Genomic DNA, 24,823 nt, shown 5'->3' with positions numbered 1-24,823 from the left:
CCCCGCGCTGAGATAGTGCGACCAAGGGGGCCCCTTTTCCCACCCCCTGCCTGACACTGTCCGCGAGGCCCGCGGAGAGAGGCACCATCGCCGCTCCGCGTCTCATCACCAGACGGGTAGGCCCGACCCGGTCTCGGCCTCAGGCCCGCCTCATTCTTGAGGATATTCTTTTCCTTGGTTTTGGGTATGTGTTGTCGGCGCCGTCTGTGAAGTAGAATTGTATAAGTGTTGCCGTGTGCTCGGTAGTCGGTATTAGCTCTGCACTGTGTTTTCACTTTTATATTTGCTTTTTGTGTAAATGGAAGTGTGTTTTCTTTTTTTTGTGTGCTTCCCGTGTGCCGCGAATAAATGTGCTTTATTGTTGAACTGTTCTCCCGCTTCGCTTCGTCTTTTCCTCCATTGAATCCTCATCTTGCTTCACGTAAAGGGTTGGTAGTGGGCTGAGTACGCCCGATAATTAATCGAACCGTCGAGGTCGACGATAACACCGCTCGGTTATTCTGATAGTACGGAACGGGTCGCTTAAGTGGCCCGTGTCCGAAGTCGACCTGCGGCGAGGTGCGATCGCCCGGTCTACCCTCCGCGTGGGTACTTAGGTAGGTCGAATTTGGCGAGCAACCCTATCCCACGCAGGGGCTGATTGGCTCGATCGCGGTGAGACCAAAAGGTCCACCCGTGACTGGTTCCCGGCGTTAGTCCAAGAGGGTCACGACTGGATTGTCCGTCCGGTGGGCGACGTGCCGCGATTCGAGTTACGTGGCCGTCCGCACGCCGGCGGGCGCGAAGACCGCAACAATATATATATATATATCTGTATATTTATATATATATATATATATATATATATATATATATATATATATATATATATATATATATATATATATATATATATATATATATATATATATATATATATATATATATATATATATATATATATATATATATATCTGTATATATATATATATATATATATATATATATATATATATATATATATCTGTATATTTATATATATATATATCTGTATATTTATATATATATATATATATATCTGTATATTTATATATATATATATATATATATATATACATATACATATACATATATATATATACATATATATATACATATACATATATATATATACATATATATATACATATACATATATATATACATATACATATATATATATATATATATATATATATATATATATATATATATATATATATATATATATATATATATATATATATATATATATATATATATATATATATATATATATATATATATATATATATATATATATATATATCGGGTGGTTGCTGGACTACCCTTAGTCTCAGGTTTTCCGTCTGTCTGTATAGTCCAGGAGCTTGGTGACTTTTATTCAACATGGAAGGTGCAGATGTTTAAGGGTGCCAGTGGTGTAGAGTCGGGTTGGCAGATCCCAGAAACCCAATTCTTAAGTTGTGCCAGTGGTGGGTGTGAGTGGTGGTGCCACCCAAATCCAAGATGGCTGTTTTGATATAGACTTAAACCAATATTGTCATACATCAAGTAATACTAGGCCAATTCCAATGATCTTGGTATGCATTCTGATAGTTTTGGGTATGTCCAATCTAATGGAGAGGGTGCCATTATCATGCAAGGTCAATGTCATGAGATAAAGGTCAATATCACAGTTTTTGGTCAATTTTATGCCTGTTTGACCTTGATCCTTTGATTCGAGGTCAAATCTGCTGACATGAAATGATTCCACATACATGATTTCCTCTTAGTGCCAAAAGTGCAAATACCAATCCAGTGTCATTTGACAGGGATAAGTACATTGAATGAAAAAATATAACCTTAAGGTCCACGCTCACTGACCCGATCGACCCCCAACCTGCCCCTGACCGGCCCACCCGAACTGCCCCCCCCCAGAGCATCTGGTCGGGGACAGTTGACTATGCTCGGATGTGCTCGTTGAGTTTTCAACATGATCAAAATTGTGGGGTTGGTTGGGTAGGTCGGGTGTCATTAACCCTCTCCTCTGGGCCTCTTCTCCCCCTCTCCTCCCCTCTCCTCCCCTCTCTTGGAGGAGAGGAGGAAAGGGAGAGGAGAGGGAGGAGGAAAGGGAGAGGAGAGGGGGGAAGAGGCCAGGATGAGGAGAGGCCAGGATGAGGAGAGGCCAGGATGAGGAGAGGCCAGGATGAGGAGAGGCCAGGATGAGGAGAGGCCAGAATGAGGAGAGGGGTTGAGGAGAGGGGATGAGGAGAGGAGATGAGGAGAGGCCAGGATGTGGAGAGGGGGAGGAGGGGAGGGGGAGCAAAGGGGGTGGAGAGCAAGGAGGAAAGAGGGAGGAGAGGCTGGAATGAGGCGAGGCCGGGAGGACAGCCTGGGAGGAGGAGAGGGGAAGAGGAAGGAGAGGGAAGAGGAAGGAGAGGGAAGAGGACTGGCCTCCAACCTGCCAGACCTGCCCCCGACCTCCCTCGACCTGCCAGATGTGACAGTCGGTCCAGTCTGGGCCAGTCGGCCCAGGTCGGGCAGGTCGGTGGGGCAGTTCGAGTGGGCCGGTCGGGGACTGGTCGGGGGGGCAGATATGGCCAGTGGGCAAGGGCCGTAAGAATAGGATTTGTGGTGGAAAGCTTACTTAAGAACAAGGTTAATTAGATTTACGTATGGCAGATTTTACATATATAGTTCATTTGTAACCATTACATTGTTATCATCACAAAGTGTCGATCTCGTGACTTGGCATTTTATATAATTTTGTACTCATCAAAAATGTGTTCTGATTAGAAAATGTGAGTCTTAAAAAAGAAGAAGAAAAAATTAATCTTCAAATAAATTTATTTTGACCAGCTGCATGAATTTTTCTGGAAAAGAAACAAATTGTTAATTGTTATGGTTTGCATGACAATGCCCCACCACAATCTATTTCTATATATTGCCTAACCTATTTACCACCACCAGCATATATACATATAGAACTAATCTTACCACCTTCGATAAATTTACGGATCTATTTTATCTATCACCACCATGGATATGCATAATTGACTAATTAAAATAAAAGCCACATTGAGAAAATTCTGTTTTTATACTGACAGGGTTGGTTTAAGTTCAATGAATGGTATTGTGTTGTTATCAGAGTTAGTCTTCATCTGAGGATAGACCGTCTTCATCTGATGAAGACACATTGAGATCATCATCAGAGCTTTCTTGATGTGAGTGATCCTCTTCCTCTGGAACCAGTGACTCTGGAAGCTGTTGACCATCAAACCAAATGATTTCATACTGATCTTCATGCAACTCCCAGCCATCATTTGAAGATGGATGCTGATTTAATTCTGATAAATCAGCATTGGCCCACATCTTTGCTACAAATGATGACCGTTATATGTGTTGGGAAATTTCTGATTGGCAGGGAGGAATCTCCCTCCCATCAATTCCATCAATTCCGTTCAGCTTTGCAAGTGCATTCCGAGATCTAGCTTTTGGTCCATACACCTTTTCAAAGACATGATAGCGATGGTAATTCAGTGACATGACTTTTCCCTTAGCCCCATACATCTGAGCCTTATATGTTTTAAGGATTTCTATGTCTGGGTCAGTCAGTGAACCTCGAGCCATTTGTGAAAATGCTAATGCTTATGGCTGCTTGACCTTGACCCCTTGATTCAAGGTCAAATCTGATGGCATGAAATGATTCCCCATACATGATTTCCTATTAGTGCTTAATACATACCTAAGCCCTCAGACCAAGATTTAAAACATTACAGGGACTATTTAAAAGGGGGGGAGACCCATTCCCAGAAATGGAGGAATTCCCCCTTTGGTCCAAAAATAGTCAAATTTCCAATCTATTTTGCACAAGATTTCTTATTTCCTCATAAAAACATTCCATTTTGTTAGTTATACATGTTCTTGGTCCTGTTATGCATTATATTTATACATTATTTCATGTTGAAAGTCTTTAAAATGTTCAAAATCTTACCTTATTTGTTGTCGCCAAGTTGCTCTAACTCTGCATGACACTTGAATTTGTCAGAAATTTGTCACATGACATAAGGGGGGGTGATCCCAAATCGATTTATAGCTTACTTTAATATGCCTATAACGATTTAAATACTTGTCTGAGAGCTTAGGTATGTATTGGGCACTAAATGGAAATCATGTTTGGGGAATCATTTCATGTCATCAGATTTGACCTTGAATCAAAGGGTCATGGTCAAACAGGCATAAAATTGACCAAAAACTGTGATATTTACCTTTATCTCATGACATTGACCTTGGATGATAATGACACTCTCTCCATTAGATTGGGCATACGCAAAACTATCGGAATGCATTCCAAGATAATTGGAATCGGCCTAGTATTATTGATGTATGACAATATTGGTTTTAGCCGATATCAAAACAGCCATCTTGGATTTGGGTGGCGCCACCTACCACACCCACCACTGGCGCAACTTAAGAATTGGGTTTCTGGGATCTGCCAACCCTACTCTACACTACTGGCACCCTTAAACATCTGCACCTTCCATGTTGAATAAAAGTCACTGAGCTCCTGCTCTAGTATGTCTGTTGGCTGGTCGCAAGACGACCGTTATTCTCAGGTTTTCCGTCTGTCAGCTGTAATGGACAGCTCTGGAGGCCAGAAGAGTCAACCTGTTTTGATGAAACTTGACTGGTGGGTTCATACCAGGATCGAGTTGTATGCTTTTGAGCACTGTTGCTATGGACGCCACCGTTGCCCAGCAATGGGACTTTGAAATTTTCGAAAAAATCCGGAAAATATTTTTATCTTCATTTTTTTCGAAAATCAAAAATCGGCTTCCGTGCTTTTATGCGCACTATAATCAACCTCTTTGCCAAAAAATTTGCAGCCCGATCCGTCAAAAACTGAATGACTAGTATGCAATTATATTACTATGTGCTTTCACCCCAACGTTCGCGTTGGAATTCCCGAATGTAGGGTTAGGGAATCGAACACAAATGATGAATGGACAGTTGTTCGTCATGTTCCTATATGGAACAACGAATGGCAAAAATGCCATCTGATGTGTTCTCTTATCTACATATTTCAAATTCGCCTTAGTCTAGCAACCACCCATGTCGCCTAAAGGCTTTTATATATATATATATATATATATATATATATATATATATATATATATATATATATATATATATATATATATATATATATATATATATATATATATATATATATATATATATATATATATATATATATATATATATATATATATATATATATATATATATATATATATATTGTTGTGGTTGACCAAATTCGCAAACCACCATTCAGGTCCCTTAGGTGAGATATCTCGGTAAGTATATGTGTAGTTAGGCCCAAACCCGTTGTCTAGAGGGAATAAATGTCATTCATGAGGGCTGCGACTCTTCAGGATAGCCGTTTTTCTTTTACTATCTTTATTTTGGACCAGCCGCCATTATTACCACCACCAACCACGTCTCAACAGCCATCACAACAACAACCACCAACCACAACGCCGCTTCACAACAACAACCACCAACCACAACGCCGCTTCACCACAACCGCCACGACCTTTACCGTCACAACTCGCCACCATCGCATCACCGTCATCTCGCGCCACTCGTGGGCACCGATGCTGGACTCGTGCGGGGCGCGCACCGAGAAGCGTGTTCAAAAACATCACGGACTTTCCGCAGAAAAACGGATCAAAAACGACTCACGCCCACTTTTGTTCCGTCCAATCGGTGAGCGACGGGCGATTTGGCCCCGCCTCCAGGGCGTTGGAGGGCGGTCGCTATATGCAAATTCATGGATCAAAAAGCATTCACGCCCACTTTTCCTCGGGCCAATGGGGAGCGAGGTGAAAGGTCGGAGGCAGAGGGTCAAAGATGAAAGAGCGAAGCCACGGGGCTTATAAAAACGACTGCGTTCGTCAGTCGAGTGGGCAGTTCGCAGTTGGCAGTTCGCAGTGGGCAGTTCGCAGTGGGCAGTTCGCAGTTGGGAGTTCGCGGAGCCAGTGAAGGGTTGAGACGGAGAGGGCGATCGGACGAAGCTGTGGAGAGGCGGCGGCGGCGAAGGCGGTTGAGGGGGTGCTCGCGTCGGATTCGGGGAACTGCGGAGGGAGAGGCCGGCGGCGCGACCGAGGTCGTGGTGGAGACGCTCGTCGCGGGACCCGAGATTTTGTGAAATCCTCCTTTCCCCGAGCATCAGCAACCCCCTCCTGTTTCCCCCCGCGCTGAGATAGTGCGACAAAAGGGGGCCCCCTTCCCACCCCCTACCAGACACTGTCCGCGAGGCCCGCGGAGTTGAGGCACCACCGCCACTTCGCGTCTCATCATCAGACGGGTAGGCCCGACACGGTCTCGGCCCCAGGCCCGCCTACCCCCTCATCCTGGAGGGTGGTTCTCTTTTCTTTTGCTTTGGGAATGTGTGTTGTCGGCGCCGTCTGTGAAGTAAAATTGTATAAGTGTTGCCGTGTGCCCGGTAGTCGGATAGATCTGCATTGTTGCATTTGCTTTTTGTCTTCTTCTTTTACATGTGCTTTTGGTGGAATTGTATATGTGTGCTTTCCGTTCATCGCGAAATAAATGTGCTTATTGTTGAACTGTCTTCCCGCTTCGCTTCGTCATTTCTTTCATTGAATCCCCATCTTGCTTCACGTAAAGGGTTGGTCGTGGGCTAAGACGCCCGATAATTAATCGAACCGTAGAGGCCGACGAATAACACCGCTCGGTTATCCCGATAGTACGGAACGGGTCACTTAAGTGGCCCGTGTCCGAAGTCGACCTGCGGCGAGGTGCGATCGCCCGGTCTACCCTCCGTGTGGGTACTTAGGTAGGTCGAATTTGGCGAGCAACCCTATCCCACGCGGGGGCCGATTGGCACGATCGCGGTGAGACCGAAAGGTCCACCCGTGACTGGTTCCCGGCGTTAGTCCGAGAGGGTCACGACTGGATTGTCCGTCCGGTGGGCGACGTGCCGCGATTCGAGTTCCGTGGCCGTCCGCACGCCGGCAGGCGCAAATCCGCAACACTGGTGTCAGGTCGTGCGATATAAACCCATCGCCCTCCTCGCGGCACTGGTATTGGAGAACGGGAAAACGGGCTCTCCTGTCTCCAATTAAATTCACGGGAATCGGTCCAGGGGTGAGAGGAGCGACCCCCGATTCCCTCCAAATTACGAGCGAGTTAAATTAACCCTTTAAGAGAAGCAAGATGGCGTCTCAAGGCGAGCGGGAGCCGGGGGTATTAGAAATGGATGTAGAATGTGTAGAATCCATGGCTCAGGATGAAATCCCCGTGCAGGAAATGTTGATTGAACAGGAAAACGAACTCGCCCAACTGAACCCAGAGCCCGAAATGGGTGCGGCAGCGGCCGCGGTGTATGACACCTCCCCTCCCCTCTCCACCAAAACCCTTCCCCAACCCCTGCCGAAACGGCTCACTCAAGCGCACCCGACATGGCCCAGCTATGCGCCATGCTGGCGGAAATGACAGCGAAGATAAATGCGAACATGAACGAAAAGATGGATGCGAATACAAAGCAAATAAACGGAATGGAAGCAAACATGAAGGAGGAAATGAAAGAGCTGCGGGGTGAGACGCAGAACATGGGCCGATGCCTGCAGGCGGGCATGAAGGCCGTTAGCAGGGAGCTCAAAATGGCGACTCCACGTGTAGGAGCGAACGAGCTGGGAGGGGGTGCAACGGTGACCGAAAGGGAAAAATTAAATGGGGAGACCAAAACGTGCGAGACGAGACACGAGGTGACGACAACGGAAATAATAGTTGAGACAAGGGAGGTAAAGGGTGAAGAGCTGACTGAGTTGGCAGAGACACGGGAGATGGGAACGATAGAGGGAAGACTGCACGATGAAGACGGGGTAAGTGACGCACACACACACACAGAGGTAGTGGAGGATAATGAGGGTGAGCTGGTGGACTGGGTGGAGGCCCGGTGCGAGCAGCGGGATGGCCTCCTCCAGGAACGAGGGGAGGGAGTATGCCCCCTTGAGGCGAGTCACGACCAGGTGAGTTTGGTCGTGCTTTGCGAGGTTGAGGGGAGGAGTGCTGCGAACAGGTGCACGGAGAGCTTGGGGGTATAGAGGCCCCGGAGACCCTTGTGGGGACACGAATCCCCAGTGTGGTTGTCCCTGTGTGTGTGGTGCAAGGTGTGAGTGCGTCCCCTTGTGTGGAAGCGAGCCAGTGTGTGAGTGGTGTGGTGGCGATGGTGCCGGAGTACGTGCTTCCCAGCACGCCGTGTGTGGATGAGGCACCGTGTGTGGAAGAGGCCGTGTGTGTGGATGAAACGGCCAGTGTGGATGAGGCACCGCGGTTGAGTGCCCCCGCGTGTGTGAGTGAGGGGCCGTGTGTGGATGAGGCACCGCGGGTGAGTGCCCCCGCGCGTGTGAGTGGTATGGTTTATGCAAGGGAGACCGTGTGTGTGAGAGAGCGGTATGTGAGGGAGATGTCGGTTGGCATGCGGGAGCACGCAGCCGCGTCTCCCGGTGTGAATGTAACGGAATGGAGTGTGAGAGTCGTAACACGCAGGTGTGCGTGGGTGGAATGGAGGCGACGACGGAGACATGTGAGGAAAGGAAGCCGAGTAGCGGCTGTAGTTGTTTCGGGGACCGTGCCGGGTTCACCCAGCAGTGAGCACGCGGTCCGTGCTGTGCAACGCACGAGACCCCCACGTGCTCGCTTGCGAGAGTGAAGTCCCGGTCCGGAAACGCACGCGGTGGATTTGCCGATCCCGCGGACGGACAAAGTTTAGGCAGGATTCGGATTTGGACCGGACGGGTTCTCCACGCGATCGTGTGTGTTAAGCTCCAACGGGCAAAGCACATGTGTTCGCGTGGGGAACCCCTCGAGACGTGGGGCTTGTGTTTTTTTTTTATGCGCACGGTGACGTCATGGCTGCACGTGGGGTTGGAATCCGGCAGGAGGGGTATCCCTGCCAGATGGTACCGTCCAAGGAGGGACGAGGAACACGTGCAGCTGCATGACGTCACGGGCAGGTGCAAAGTCCGCGAGTTGCCGCGCTGGTGCTGCGCATGTGAAAAAAAAAAAAAAAGCAAGCCTCACTTTCGGGTGCACAGGATTCCTGGGCAAGAGGGGGAAGACCCCCTTGACCGGGGCACAGGATGGAAACTAGTTAGGGGGAAGGGTTAGCTTAGCTAGACCGACTTCATGGGGCAGGGGTAAGTCCTCATGGAGTCCGTGGAATGGATTAGTTAGAGGGACTGTAGCCAGATTTAGGTTGGGAAATTGATTAATGGGATTATTGGGAGACCGTGACAGAGTTGTGAATGTGTAGTGGGGACGTAGCTTAGCTACGTAGTGTTAAAAGGAACGTGCTATAGTTTAAGGGACGACGTGGGAGCACGAGTTAGTTAGGGGATGTAGTTCGGAGGATGGCAGAGTTCAGTGGTGAGTGTGTCGAAGAGTTGGTGAGTTGTGTTGTGACATGATGAGTGAGTGAGGCCAGCGGGTCTGTGTGTGTGGAGCGAATGGGGAATGCATGGTGCGATGAGTGATTGGAGGGAGGAGTGACTCCCGCCCAAGGGACCCCGGGGTCAGTATAAAGTGAGTTAGGGGGTTAGTCAAATTGAAAAATGGAGGTTGTTTTGTTGTTGGTGTGAATGTAGGCTTGAAACCCATTTGGAGGGGTGCAGGAGCCCTGTTGACGGGCTGGGAGCGTGGCTGCGAAAAGTGAGTATCGCTGAGTGGGTACCCCGGGCACCAGGCTAGTCAGCCGTGGTAGGCCAAGGGCCCATGGGGGGCCGGGATAGCGTAGTGGGCACGGGTGCGCCTGCTTGGTGCGGGGGCCCGGGGCGCCATTAGCCGCGTGGGCAGTGTTGTGGGCACGGGTGACCCTCGGAAAGGGGCCTGGGAAGCCAGCCTGCCACGTGTGCGTTTCAGGGGAGGTGCCATGGGGGGCACTCCCCGGTGTTAGGGAGCTGGTAGGCTCGGAGGCAGTGTAGTGCCCGGGGGTGCCATCGTCGGAGAATTGGCAGAGGGTCGTGCCTGCCAAAGGGAGCCACGTGTCCCAGCCATGAGACCGTGTGAGGGCACGGAGAGAAAATTGGGGGGCGAGGCCCGAAATTGTGAGGACACCAACACAGGCGACGGGAATCTGGGTTGTTAGAACCAATAGTTTAAGCGAGAGGCGCTTGTTGGAAGCCCCGGGGTAGTTTAACAGTTAAATGGATAGGGTAGATTAGGAAGTGTACCCCTCCGCACCATCCATCCCCTTGCTCTCGTTGTGGGCCGCTGGACCCACTTTGGTTATAGATCGCCGAACTCTGGGGAGGCCATTCTGAGGCTTGAGTTGAGCCTCGACACAGGACGTTAGCTCTCCCTTACTCCCCTCCGGGAAGGGAACGTAGGGGTTGGGAGTAGGCTAGGTGACAGGATAGGTTAGCCGAACAAGGACGATAAAGGGGGTTAGGGGACGATTTATAGTGGGGAAGTAAAAATAAAAAAATAAGTTGGGGCTAAACTGGGGTTTGACAAATTAAGGGAGTGGGTATGTACAGTGACAGGCAAAGGCGATAGGTTGGGAGGGAGACAGGTAGGTAGGTCCGAGCCCGCCTTCCGAGTGGCCAGCACCACTGCACTCCCTCCACCAACCTCCACTGAACGGCAAAGACTGGCCAGCTTCATCTGCTGGCTGCGTTGCTGCAAGGCCTGTGCCGGCCCACTTCATCTGCCGGCTGGTTGTTTTTTTTCAAGGCCTGTGCCGGCCAGTTCATCTGCCGGCTGTGTTTGCCTGCAACGGCCTGGTTCTGCAGGCTGTGTTTGCCTGCTGCCTTTGCCATGCTATGCCCACTGCCCCTGTTCACCAGCCCCGTTCAATTTTTGCTTTGCCCCCCCCCCCCTGTTCATTGCCATGTGCGCCAGGATCAGAAAGCAACAGTTTGCAAGCTGCAAGAACTGCCATGTTGGCAGCTACAACACGGGCCTGCAGTGGCGGCCCGTGCACCGTGTTTGTGTCCATCCATCCATCCATTGTGCTCATTGCGTGTGCCACTTGAGCTGGCACGGAGACTACGTTTGTGCAGCCCATGCACCGTTGTGGTTCACTGCGTTCAGTTCAAAAGGGAAGGCCTTGGACTGCGAGTGAGCAGCCGGCCACGTTCCCTGTCACCTGCATTGTTTGAGCCAGAGACTGCATGCGAGCAGCCTGGCTCCCTGCTAACTGCTTTCTTTTTGCAGAGTTCAGTGATCCTGGGCCATGGTTTAGTGTAAAATTTGTAAGTGAAGGTAAGATGTACTGTAAATATGAGTGCGCCCCCGGCATGTTTGTCTTAGCGCCGGCAATTTTATTTAAGTCGTCCGTGTGAGTGAGTTTGTTTAGGTAGTTACTCAGCCCTCAGGTTATTTATTTTGGGGACACGAATACCATGAATGTCGCACTCAGGGATCCGTAGGTAAAATGTACTAGGGGAAAACTACACATGATGGCACACGAAAATTTGACGACTCGGGATGAGTCTGTAAAAAGGGGAGGGAGTAGTGTTGTGGTTGACCAAATTCGCAAACCACCATTCAGGTCCCTTAGGTGAGATATCTCGGTAAGTATATGTGTAGTTAGGCCCAAACCCGTTGTCTAGAGGGAATAAATGTCATTCATGAGGGCTGCGACTCTTCAGGATAGCCGTTTTTCTTTTACTATCTTTATTTTGGACCAGCCGCCATTATTACCACCACCAACCACGTCCAAACAGCCATCACAACAACAACCACCAACCACAACGCCGCTTCACAACAACAACCACCAACCACAACGCCGCTTCACCACAACCGCCACGACCTTTACCAACACAACTCGCCACCATCCCATCACCGTCATCTCGCGCCACTCGTGGGCACCGATGCTGGACTCGTGCGGGGCGCGCACCGAGAAGCGTGTTCAAAAACATCACGGACTTTCCGCAGAAAAACGGATCAAAAACGACTCACGCCCACTTTTGTTCCGTCCAATCGGTGAGCGACGGGCGATTTGGCCCCGCCTCCAGGGCGTTGGAGGGCGGTCGCGATATGCAAATTCATGGATCAAAAAGCATTCACGCCCACTTTTCCTCGGGCCAATGGGGAGCGAGGTGAAAGGTCGGAGGCAGAGGGTCAAAGATGAAAGAGCGAAGCCACGGGGCTTATAAAAACGACTGCGTTCGTCAGTCGAGTGGGCAGTTCGCAGTGAGCAGTGAGCAGTTGGCAGTTCGCAGTGGGCAGTTCGCAGTTGGGAGTTCGCGAAGCCAGTGAAGAGTTGAGACGGAGAGGGCGATCGGACGAAGCTGTGGAGAGGCCGCGGCGGCGAAGGCGGTTGAGGGGGTGCTCGCGTCGGATTCGGGGAACTGCGGAGGGAGAGGCCGGCGGCGCGACCGAGGTCATGGTGGAGACGCTCGTCGCGGGACCCGAGATTTTGTGAAATCCTCCTTTCCCCGAGCATCAGCAACCCCCTCCTGTTTCCCCCCGCGCTGAGATAGTGCGACAAAAGGGGGCCCCCTTCCCACCCCCTACCAGACACTGTCCGCGAGGCCCGCGGAGTTGAGGCACCACCGCCACTTCGCGTCTCATCATCAGACGGGTAGGCCCGACACGGTCTCGGCCCCAGGCCCGCCTACCCCCCTCATCCTGGAGGGTGGTTCTCTTTTCTTTTGCTTTGGGAATGTGTGTTGTCGGCGCCGTCTGTGAAGTAAAATTGTATAAGTGTTGCCGTGTGCCCGGTAGTCGGATAGATCTGCATTGTTGCATTTGCTTTTTGTCTTCTTCTTTTACATGTGCTTTTGGTGGAATTGTATATGTGTGCTTTCCGTTCATCGCGAAATAAATGTGCTTATTGTTGAACTGTCTTCCCGCTTCGCTTCGTCATTTCTTTCATTGAATCCCCATCTTGCTTCACGTAAAGGGTTGGTCGTGGGCTAAGACGCCCGATAATTAATCGAACCGTCGAGGCCGACGAATAACACCGCTCAGTTATCCCGATAGTACGGAACGGGTCGCTTAAGTGGCCCGTGTCCGAAGTCGACCTGCGGCGAGGTGCGATCGCCCGGTCTACCCTCCGTGTGGGTACTTAGGTAGGTCGAATTTGGCGAGAAACCCTATCCCACGCGGGGGCCGATTGGCACGATCGCGGTGAGACCGAAAGGTCCACCCGTGACTGGTTCCCGGTGTTAGTCCGAGAGGGTCACGACTGGATTGTCCGTCCGGTGGGCGACGTGCCGCGATTCGAGTTACGTGGCCGTCCGCACGCCGGCGGGAATCCGCAACAATATATATATATGTATATATATATATATATATATATATATATATATATATATATATATATATATATATATATATATATATATATATATATATATATATATATATACAGTCAAAGCTCGTTACTATGCCACCTCGCTTCTATGCCACTCTTGCTACGTTTCTCGAGTTGATCGTTTCTCAATTCGGATGGTAACCCCCACAGTAGCAGGATCGACACCTGGTCCATGCACCTGCGATCAAAACTTCATATGCTGTCACTCAACCCTGAGGATTCCCTGCCAAAATGAGCCAGGGAGACATGGCCAACCTGGCTGTGTCTCAACTACCTCAGGACTGGAGTTGGATGCTGGAGAGTCCAAATGCAGAAGTGGGGATGTAATGTTCTTCTTGTGTATGGTAGCTTGGCTGCCGGGTTGCTACCATTTCGTTGGGGCACGACTATGCCACTGATGCTGTGCCCCTATACCAGTACATTGGTAGATTTGCCAACCTCGGAAGGATGACAGGCTGTCAACCCCACCTGATATTAATTCAGCAGCCAACGGGGCTCAAACTCAGGAGCCTAAGATCCCAAGCCAGCCACCCTAACCATGAAGCCAACACCAGGCTTCGGGATATAATCAAAATGGCCCTATCGATTGTGACTGCGGAGAGGCTCCTCAAACAGTGGAGCATCTCCTGAAATTCCCTCTCTTACCAGCTGATTTGAAGGCTCTCAACTCCTGTGCCAGAGCCTGTGCTTTTTTTTTGCAGTGGCTGGGAAAAGTGCAGCGACATGAAAGAAGAAGAAGATTCCAGAGGTAGATAGCTTTTGTTGCAAAGAATGGAGCCAGACTGCCGATTGCCCGAGTTATAACCCAGACCTGTGCTTGAGGTTGATGGTCTCCATACATTTTTGAGCGAGAAGCAGCAGCAGAAAGAAAGTTAAGTGGAGCTTTCCTCCTCTCCATTCTTCTTCTTTGTAAACAACATGGCGGTCTCCGACGTAAACAATGCTATTGGGGTAATCAAGCTAACACTATTCTGGCCATCGTTTTCAGTTTTACTCTATCCTCTTGTGACAACAATTTCTGCAAACAAATTGATTGTGTTTGTGGTGGAAGGATAGAGTACTAGGAAGAGGAAAAGAAAGAGAAATAAATGGGGAGTTGGAAGGGATTGCACCCCACCCCCCACAAACTTTATCTATGGATCCACCAATGTGCATTTTGGAGAGGAGGGTGAATGGGTTTTACACATTTGTAGATTTTAAAGGATAAGGATGAAAATTAGGAGCAATGATAAAAATATGAAATGCACTTTTCAACATTGGCCTCTGTGAAAGCAAAATTGAAGAAATAGCCACCAATCATTTCGAGTTTGACGATGGCGGCCATTTTTGCTAACGTACCGAGGTGTTCTGTTAGCAAGCACCCTGCTTACTGTTCACCAAGTACCTCTCTTAGTCACTTGCTCCACTTGCCATGTGGTTTGCAAAGGGGTTGATACGGAACGGCTGCCTTGGCAAGTGATAGGATGCAATGCAATAGCAAGCTGCTTGCTAACGGAAAACACTCCTTGCATGTCCAAGTTAGAGTGACCAGGTCTGAATCCGAATTGGTGATCTGAGATGAGGTTGTTGGAGAAAAGGAGGGATTCCATGTCAACTGTGATGATGGATTCCGTGACCTTGCTGATTATTGGAAGTAAGCTGATAGGTCTGTAATTAAGAGGATACATTTTTGCACCTTTTTTTTATGTAATGCAGTGATGTTAGTGGATTTCCAAGCACGTGTTAGCGGACATGTGAGTTTCTGCTGTCCGGTCCTGTTGCAGTCAGAGTCGATTGAGGGTTGCCAGAAACTTGTCCACCTTCTCAAATGCAAAAGTGATAGAATTCAGTTGCAGTTGGGTATGACAGGGAAGAATGGGTACAGAGAGAGAGAGAGAGAGAGAGAGAGAGAGAGAGAGAGAGAGAGAGAGAGAGAGAGAGAGAGAGAGAGAGAGAGAGGGTTAGGGACACAAGAAGAATGGGTACCGAGAGTGAGGGGTGAGGGACACAAGATTTTTAAGCAAACACATAATTGAGGCATTCGGCCTTCTCACGAGCGGAGTCGGCTGTGGTGCCATTTGAAGAGGGGGAAGGGATGGAAGGGGAGCAGACAACAGAGACAGACTTAACAAGATGCCATCAGGTTTTGGAGGAGGGAATCAAGTATGAAAGTTAATTTTCTTCTGCTCCAATCGGTTCATCTGATCATGTGCTCGTGAGAGTCAACATCTCTTGAGGTATTGTCAGAGAGCTGCCTCGGTGCCAGAGTCTGGCAGTTCACTCGAGCTAACTGGAAGGGACTCTGCTGATAATAATACTGCCTGGAAATCCTTCCACACAAGCATGCTTACCCTTATGTACAGATTTATAGCATCTCATCTGCAGTTATCATACATAACTCCTTCGCCTTTGTATACGAAATCCTGTGGTGAGACAGTTATCTTCAAACAACTTGCCTTCTCTTCATGGAGGGCAAATCTGACCGAATGCAATGTCAGGTGATTCCACAAACCCTGGAACACGAGTATGTCCACTCTCAGGAAAGTCAGAAAACATCCTCTGGCTGTCCTCAAGGCTGAACTCTCAAACCAGTCTCCTTCTTCAAAAAATTGGTGGTGCCTTGTCAAGTCAGCAACCCACTTCTGGCAAAACTACCAAATTCAAGAATCACTGCTCACCTTCACTCTTTCATTCCTCTTTTTCCCCACCTTTGGAACAGACTCCCACACTCTCTTCAATACCACTCTTCCCTCCAGGTCTTCAAAACAGCTCTTCACCGCCATATCTTATTTACCTCCATACAAAATCTTGATCTTTTCTACCCCCAATAATCCACCCATAACCCAATACCCTCAAATTCCCTGCTTTTCTTCCTGAGTCCTTGTCGTGTAAGGTCCTGAAAGTCCCTGTGGTGTCAATCTTGTTTACCCCGTATACCCCGCCCCATCCCTCTCCCTTCCACAGATCTCCTCATGTCTATGTTTCCCACTGTTTTTTTCCTTCCCTCTCCCACCCATCTTGTCTCCGGCTGCCCTTGTTGTACATCCTGTGTGTTCGCTCTCATATGAGCCTCAACAATGTATATATATATATATATATATATATATATATATATATATATATATATATATATATATATATATATATATATATATATAAAAAAGAAGGTCTGTCTGGTGTACGAGTACGACTCTGGTGTACAAACTCTGTGCTCATGGGATCCAAAGCCACATCCTTTATTGACTTACGTACTTCCTCCACTCTAGTAGTCAGTGTGTAGTTCTTAAAAGGACCCTCTTAATTCCTCTCCCCGTCAAGGCTGGTATGCCCTATAGCATAGGCTTAGGCCCAGTCTTTGTCCTCATCTCAATCAATGATCTTTCCAATGCCCTGGAAAATCCTGTCCATCACTTTGCTGATGATTCATTCTCTGTTGAATAATTTATTATCCTTTGCGCACAGGCAGGAAGCAGCCGCTTTCCTCTTAGCAGACCTTGGGAGAATCAAGAGCTGCTCAAACACTTGGAATATATCTTTCACCCCTAACGAATCCCACACACTCACCCTGTCTCTACAAAAGGACCATTTGGCAAACCCTCCCATCTACTTCTAAAAAAGAACTTGAAGAGGTTTAGTCACTCAAGCCTTTGGGTCTCACCATTAGCCATGATATTTATTGAGCAGACCATATTGTTGTGGGCCGGGTATCGGTGACGAGCACGACCGCTAGTTGGAGCAGCAGAGTCGACTCCACCGTACACCCGGAATTCAGATCGTTACCCTCGGATAACTCAGAAGGTACGCGTCCCTTACAGAACCGTGAATCGTCAATAATTCAACCTCGTGGTACAGGGTTATTTGCAAACTTCAAAATACCTAGAGGCCCACGTGGCGAGCTAACAAGGAATACACACCCTCAACGGAGCTAGAACGGGACGAGCCGTTTCCGTGCTCGACCAGTGCGTAACCCGAGCGGATGGTTATAGAGGTCCCGTCGGTTCAAATGCACACCTACAGCAGCAACGGCCTTTTTAATCACCCAACAGGATAAACCAATGAAGGAAAGGACAAGGGCGAGCTGAAACATTCAACAATAGGGGTATTTATTAACAATAGGTGGGGAAGGAACACATAAAGGGCAGAGTTAAACCGACTATAAAGGATGCAAAAATGTACAGCAAAAGCACTTAACCAGTTGCTACTTAAAGACGGGCCCACAGGACACACACACACACACACACACACACACACACACACACACACACACACACACACACACACACACAATAAATGGACCTCAATGGTCTTTATTCGGCTCTCCAGCCGTGGAGGATAGTTCAGCTGGGAGTCAGGACGGCTAGCTACCTGGCCGCGAGCGCGCGGCTGGACGTCCACCCCCTCCCGGAGCTCCGGTCGCCAGAAGATGTAACAGGGCAGTCAGACGCAGACCAGCGCCAGCGAGATGGGACCAGACCAGCGTCGAGCTGCGATCAGAGAACCAGACCAGCGCCAGCGAGATGTGATCAGAGAACTAGACCAGCGCCAGCAAGATGCGATCAGAGAACCAGATCAGCACCAGCAAGATGCGAACAGAGAACCAGACCAGCGCCAGCGAGATGTGATCAGAGAACTAGACCAGCGCTAGCGAGATGCGATCAGAGAACCAGACCACCCACTCGAGCTGACGGGGTGCAAAATATATTTGTTCTCCTTTCTTTCGTCATCCTTCTCGGACGCGGTCTGCTCATGTGTGGCCTCCTCTCATTGGACAGACCGCATGTCGCGGCTCCGCCTTCTTGCAAAGGACCGCCCTGGCTCTGATCCGCTTGTCGCCCTTTGGCCGCAAAATGACGCATTCTCTCATTTGGCGCCAGGCCAGAATGAAACGCTTCGTGAGCGCTCGAACAGCGCAGACAATTCCTCGAGCAGTGCTATTGTTGGCATTGTCATGAGTGTAAAAATCCTAGCTATAAAATAACTTTGCAGCGCATGTACACTTAATTCCCATTAGACATAGGAGATGGATTCTAACTAGAAACACATACTTATCTTAATAACTAAGCTACGGGGACGACTGTCTGTCTTTGTGCACAAGGCTTCCAAATTCGTAACAATATTACCAAGATGGCCTCCAAAGCCAGCCACCAAATGGGCATCCATCATACAAGGTCCTTCCTTGGCTAATCTGAATTTTTGATAACCTTCAAGGCCTTCATTCACAGCATGATGAAGTACCACTCTCCTCTTTGTGCTGTTGTACCTGCTTCACACCTTGGCCTTCTTGCTGCCATTGAAAGCAAGGCCCTCAAAATCATCGGGATCTTCCACGATGAAGATGAGTATCTCGGTCTGTTGCTTTCACATTGCAGACAGTTTGGTGTCCAATCTGTATTCTACCACCTCCTTTTTGGTCTTGTATTCTCTACACTCTCTGTGCACATGGTCTGTCAATAACCCTCTCCTTGTTAAATTTCCAAAATTCAGGCTCACTGCTCACCTCCACTCATTTCTTTTTCTTTTCTCTCACCTGTGGAATTAACTTCCCCAGTCTCTTCTTTCCCATTCTTCCCTCTCGGGCTTCAAGACAGCTGTTCACCACTACCTCAGTTCATCCTCCATCCAATGTCATGATCTCTTCTACCCCAAATGACCCTATTCCCAAGAACTCCCATTTTCCAGTTGATTGTGATTTTCCCCTCTTTCCCTGAACTCCTTCAGTTTGTTAGTTTTTTTTTTTCTTTCTATTTCATCCATATTTTCCCATTCCTCTTCTTCTTGCTGTGTATCATTCAGCTTGTGTGCAGCTTGTTCACCCAATTTGTCCTTCACTCCCTCCCCTTGATCTCACTCTTACTCTGCTGTTGGTGTTTCCCCCTTTCCATTATGCCAGAGCTCTTCCACGAGCCTCGATCATGCATATAAAAAGTGGCAAGGATAGACTCCAAACAGATGGTCAGATATCAGGCCATTAGAGGAAAGGAAAGACAATATCAGCTGTGCTGATGGATTCCATGACTATTTTTACTTGGAAGTAAACGAACCAGCCTCTGTGTTGGAGCTTCACAAGGTTTGTGTGTTTGCACCCTTCATTGCTATTGTTTGTCTTCCAAATCAATGAGTGGTGACCTTCAATAGAGGATGGATTCAAGTTGCTGCCCTGCCTTGACCATGATACTCTCCTATTCTGAGCGAACTCTCTCCACTCTCCAACCATCCCCACCGTATTGATATCCCTCCTCACACAATCTTCCCATCTCAGTCATGGTCTGTCTCATTTCTGACTACCTTGCTCCCTCAACCTGTCCACTCCCTTTGCCATTCTCTCTTCCTCCATCCACACTTTAGCAGGCTTTTTACCAATCTCCACGTCAGGCTCATCTGTACATAAATCTCCTCCCTCAGTTCTTCCATCCTCTTCACTCCCACAATCCTCCTGACCCAGTTGTTCTCTCAGATCTGTAACCTCTGCTGTTGTCTCCCTTGGGTGGAAAAGGTCAGTATCAAGGAGGAAGTGGATATGAGGGAATAAGGTGGGGACAGGGAGGGAAGGGTTGGGCACCTGACCTTTGGAGGCAAACAATGAATAAAGACATTCAATCTTGTGTTGTGTGAAGTCAGCTGTTGCGAGAAGAGGAAGATGATGTAAGGGAAGCACACTCAAAACAGACCAAACAAGTTTCCACCGGGACTTTTAAGGAGATACATTTGCCTGTAGATTATTTGCATCTTCACCAAAATGTAATTAGTTAATCCTTGTGACACACCGAACCTGCCCACCAAATTTCGTCTGAATCCATCGACAAATTTTTGAGATATTCTAATTACAGACAGACAGACAGAGACAGGGGCGAAACCATAACCTCCGTCCACCTTCGGTGGCAGAGATAGGAAGCAACTCCTGCTTCTGTAAGAAAGAAAATTAAATAAAGTTTATACAATACATGAAGAGGTGATTTTGAATAAAGGTTAATTTTGAAATCAGACAATGATAAATACAATATGGTTTCTTTAAACTGTTCCAACATTGATCAATATGTATCGATATGCACAAATTAATCCCCCACCCCACCCCTTACCTTGATCGATATGTATAAATTAATCCCCCACCCCACCCCTTACCTTGATCGATATGTATAAATTAATCCCCCACCGCACCCCTTACCTTGATCGATATGTATAAATTAATCCCCCACCGCACCCCTTACCTTGATCGATATGTATAAATTAATCCCCCACCGCACCCCTTACCTTGATCGATATGTATAAATTAATCCCCCACCGCACCCCTTACCTTGATAGATATGTATAAATTAATCCCCCACCGCACCCCTTACCTTGATAGATATGTATAAATTAATCCCCCACCCCACCCCTTACCTTGATCGATATGTATAAATTAATCCCCCACCCCACCCCTTACCTTGATCGATATGTATAAATTAATCCCCCACCCCACCCCTCACCTTGATCGATATGTATAAATTAATCCCCCACCCCACCCCTTACCTTGATCGATATGTATAAATTAATCCCCCACCGCACCCCTTACCTTGATAGATATGTATAAATTAATCCCCCACCCCACCCCTTACCTTGATCGATATGTATAAATTAATCCCCCACCCCACCCCTTACCTTGATCGATATGTATAAATTAATCCCCTTCCCCCTTACCTTGATCAGGGATAAATTAAAGTTGTGTTTTTTACATGTCCAATAGCCAGTGAGATTATTAAGAGATGCTCCTGATACATGTTTTGTCATCCTCACAAAGAAAGATGGAAAAAAAGGCAAAAGGAACCCTCCTTTAAGGATATTTTTTCATGATTATGTTTTTACCATAGTTCAGGGAATCTTTGCTCATACACAATCGTTCTCCAAATCATTCTTTGACGTCCCAAAATGCAGTATGCACGGAAAACTGCGTACCTGACATCAGTGCAAGGGTCGACGGAAAGGGAACCAGGCCAGTGGTAGTTTTTGCAGGTGTCACACCAAGTCCCGTACCGCCAGAAGATATGCTGGAGAGAGGGGGCGAGTAAGCAGTGATGGACGCGCCGGTACACTGCCGTTGTATCATGGGGGTCGAGGGTCCCTGTGGGCTGTTTGAAGGTCCGGAGAAGTTTGTGATGGTAAACAGCGTTGGCCTCAGCGCTTCCTGCAAGTGAACAGTGTTAGAATTTAACCAAATGGCTTGTTTAGGGTCAGGCCATCACACTGGGGTCATCATCTGACACTAACACACAAAACGCTGGTCAAAAAGAACAGGGATCAAGCAGAATCAATTTTGTTGCTAAATCTGGTTTATAGGATATAAAGACAATACATCAAACTGATTATGGAAAAAAAAAAATATATATATGTTTTACCTGCGATGTGTCACAGGTCTACAAGAGCTCCGTGTCGTGGTGGTGGTGATGCTGGTTGTTGTTGTTGTTGTTTGATATGTGCACCCAATGTTCGGACATCTGCCGAACCCCACCCACATTTGTCACTTGACTCCACCCACCATGGAACCCAGACAAAATTATATGGCCACCATCTTGGTTTTTTGGTGGGCCGAATACATCAGGCCTGCAGGACTCTGCTGATTAAACACTGCCCAGGTTTGTTGTGTCATATTTCCATTGGCTTTGTTTTGATCGAGTTTTACTCACGATGAGGGACCCTGAAAAATCGAACCAATTGTCGAACAGAAATTACTGGTCCGTGCTCATGTGATCGGTCCCATACGTGCGTACGTGCGTGTCAGCATTTTGTGATTCACTTTTCTCTGAAATCGCTTTTGGATTGCAACGATTTTTTCACCATATGAGCGACTACTCATGTAGAATGTTTCAATGATAATTATGACACTTATCGGTTGCATGGTGTGCCAGCCATATTGGAAGAAAGGAGAAACGTCGGACCTCTATATCTCCGAAACTGCTCCATGGAAAAAATTAAAACTTTGCACAAGTTAAGTACACCCCATGGGGAATGTCATTTTTATGATGTCACAGGAGCCTTCCTCATGATGTCATAATCACATACATCTGATCAGTATGAAAATTTTTGAAGGTCTTCTCGGGAAAAATTGGTCAACAGAAATTTTTTGGGGATGTCATCAGTCACATGGTTTAGCGATATATATATTTATATATATATATATATATATATATATATATATATATATATATATATATATATATATATATATATATATATATATATAATAAAGAAGGCATTGCTTGTTGAGGTGTAAATAGCAGTGATTTTACACTAAGTGAAGCAGAACTCAAGAAAATGACCAAACACCGAGACCTAAAGAATAAAGTGATTAAGTGAGAAGATCCTGGAAGCTGAAGAATGCCAAAGTTGTACCAGTGATAGCTGGACATACAGGAATGATGGCAAAGAACCTCAAAGAGATATTAAAAACCATCTCTGGGAATGTTACTACAAATAAACGACAGTTGGAAGCCGTCCGGAGCTCAATAACGATCTTGAAGAGAGCCCTCGGCACAAAACTTCACAGCTTGGTCCATGAATTGTGACCCCTTACTGAAATGAAGATGGATACTTTGAGTCCACCCTGGGAGGACTCCATTCCACATTCTGAAACCCACATATGTAGATACCAACACACACACACACACACACACACACACACACACACACACACACACACACACACACACACACACACACACACACACACCTGGTAGGACTCTGTTTCACATACTGATGAACCCTACCCACATGTGGAGAAAGCGGGCAACAACAGCAACTTACACATACACGCACACACCCACTGAGACCTGTGGCAGGAGCATTCAAACCCAACACTCGTACAGGCAGCCTTTGCATCCCACTGGTCGCCTACGAATCTGATTCGTACAAGCTACAGTTCCCTCAACAGGGGGGGACAGGGAGGGAGAGAGGGATAGATGGGGAAGGGTTGGGACGGAGAGGAGTGAGGGTTTCCAGCAGATGTGACACCCAGTTTATCGCCCATCCGAGAGACACACACACAGTGATGAATCACTCGGCCTGTGACACACCGGGAGGACAGTTTAGAGCTCGGTTGGGATTCCAATCCAGGCCACACAGAGTGAGCGTGTGTACCTCTCGACTTTCCTGCCGTGATGTGGCGATTCCTCACTTCAGAACTGAAAAGATTATTTTTCTCATTGTGATCAAATAATATATTTTACATTCCTACCTCCAGTATGGATCATAATTGAATGTTGAAGAACGCACCAAGTGGCTTTTACACGCAATGCACGAAACGTTTGAAGAAACTTTTAAAGGTGAAACGTTTAATTTATTTGTATTTGTCTCTGTCGAAGTGACGGGTCATATTATGGAAGAAGAAAAACGGGAAACGTGGAAATTGAAATTTCACATTTTCAGCGAGGCGGCCATCACCCGTTGCACCACAGAACAAAACGTGGCCAACGCCGGCGAGTAGCCCTGAACTTTGCTCAAGTCGATCTGTGTGCAGTATTCAATGGCGTCGGCAAGTGCGATCAAGAAAGGAAGCTGCACGGCGCTTTCTAAGCCCTGGTGTTGAATATCACCGCCCGAACTGCTTCCTGCGCGTTTCCTGCCCAGAGAGCGGCTTGGCGCCATTTTGCGAGCTTCCCCCGCAGGACGACGCGGGTTCGATCGCCCAAGCTCACAAGAGGCCACTTCAGGACCCGAAGCCAAGCGCCGGAATAAAGGAGGGATTTTTTGTTTCGTTTTATCTTCTTCCTTGTCTGTATTAAAGTCTGTGTTTTAAAGCCTCAAAATTAGATTTAGGTTACCTCACGTTTCATTATTTGCATGATAAATATTTCATTTTATGTTCGTTAAACCCCTATTTATGAAAGAATGCTTGTGTCTGTCTATTCGTTGTGGGTTCGAGAATAATCCCGAATGTGCCCGCCTGCGATGCATCCTTGCTGCTCTCCATCCTGCCAATAATCTCTGAGGAACTCGGTTGTTTGCCTCTCATGGAGAAAACCATTTGGCGATCTGTTCAGGATAAAGTAGGGACAATGACAGCGAGATCAGAAGTGGTTGAAACATTGATCAGAAGAAGAGTGGACATATGTTGTGTGCAGGAGACACGGTGGAAGGGAAGCGGTGCGAGAATGGTGAAGGGAAGGTAGGGACAGAAGTACAAGTGTATGTGGCAAGGGTGCCCAGAAGGCGTGCATGGTGTTGGTGTAATGTTTTCTGAGGAGTTTGTAGACAGTGTAGTGAGTGTGACTAGAGTGAGTGAAAGGTTGATGATGGTGAGAATCGTGATCGGAAAGCTCTTGGTGAACGTCATCTCGGGATATGCCCCGCAGGTCGGTCGAAGCGAGGAAGAGAAGAACATGTTCTCGTGTGTGATCGAGAAGTTGATGGAGAATGTGAAAGAGAAGGCAGCGGGATGATGAAATTGTTGTGGTCGGAGGAGACTTGAATGGACATGTGGGAAGGAGTCCAGACGGTTTTGAGGGAGTCCATGGGGGTTATGGATAT

General features: G+C 47.6%; 1 protein-coding gene across 2 annotated transcripts in view; it reads right to left on the bottom strand.

Annotated features, from left to right (window-relative positions):
- Positions 1-24,823, bottom strand: part of LOC147012513 (serum response factor-like) — a 160,974-nt gene that overhangs the window by 92,816 nt on the left and 43,335 nt on the right. For both annotated transcript variants that reach the window (XM_085856903.1, XM_085856904.1), the window contains one exon: positions 21,257-21,485. In XM_085856903.1, the coding sequence (XP_085713029.1) occupies positions 21,257-21,485 (229 nt within the window). The remainder of the gene's footprint in view (positions 1-21,256; positions 21,486-24,823) is intronic.

Source organism: Eptatretus burgeri, chromosome 15, assembly GCF_056783735.1.
Source record: "Eptatretus burgeri isolate ZD-2024b chromosome 15, Ebu_testis_v1, whole genome shotgun sequence".
Lineage (NCBI taxonomy): Eukaryota > Metazoa > Chordata > Myxini > Myxiniformes > Myxinidae > Eptatretus > Eptatretus burgeri.
Note: the sequence above shows the minus strand (reverse complement) of the source record. Positions and strands in the feature narration are given on the sequence as shown.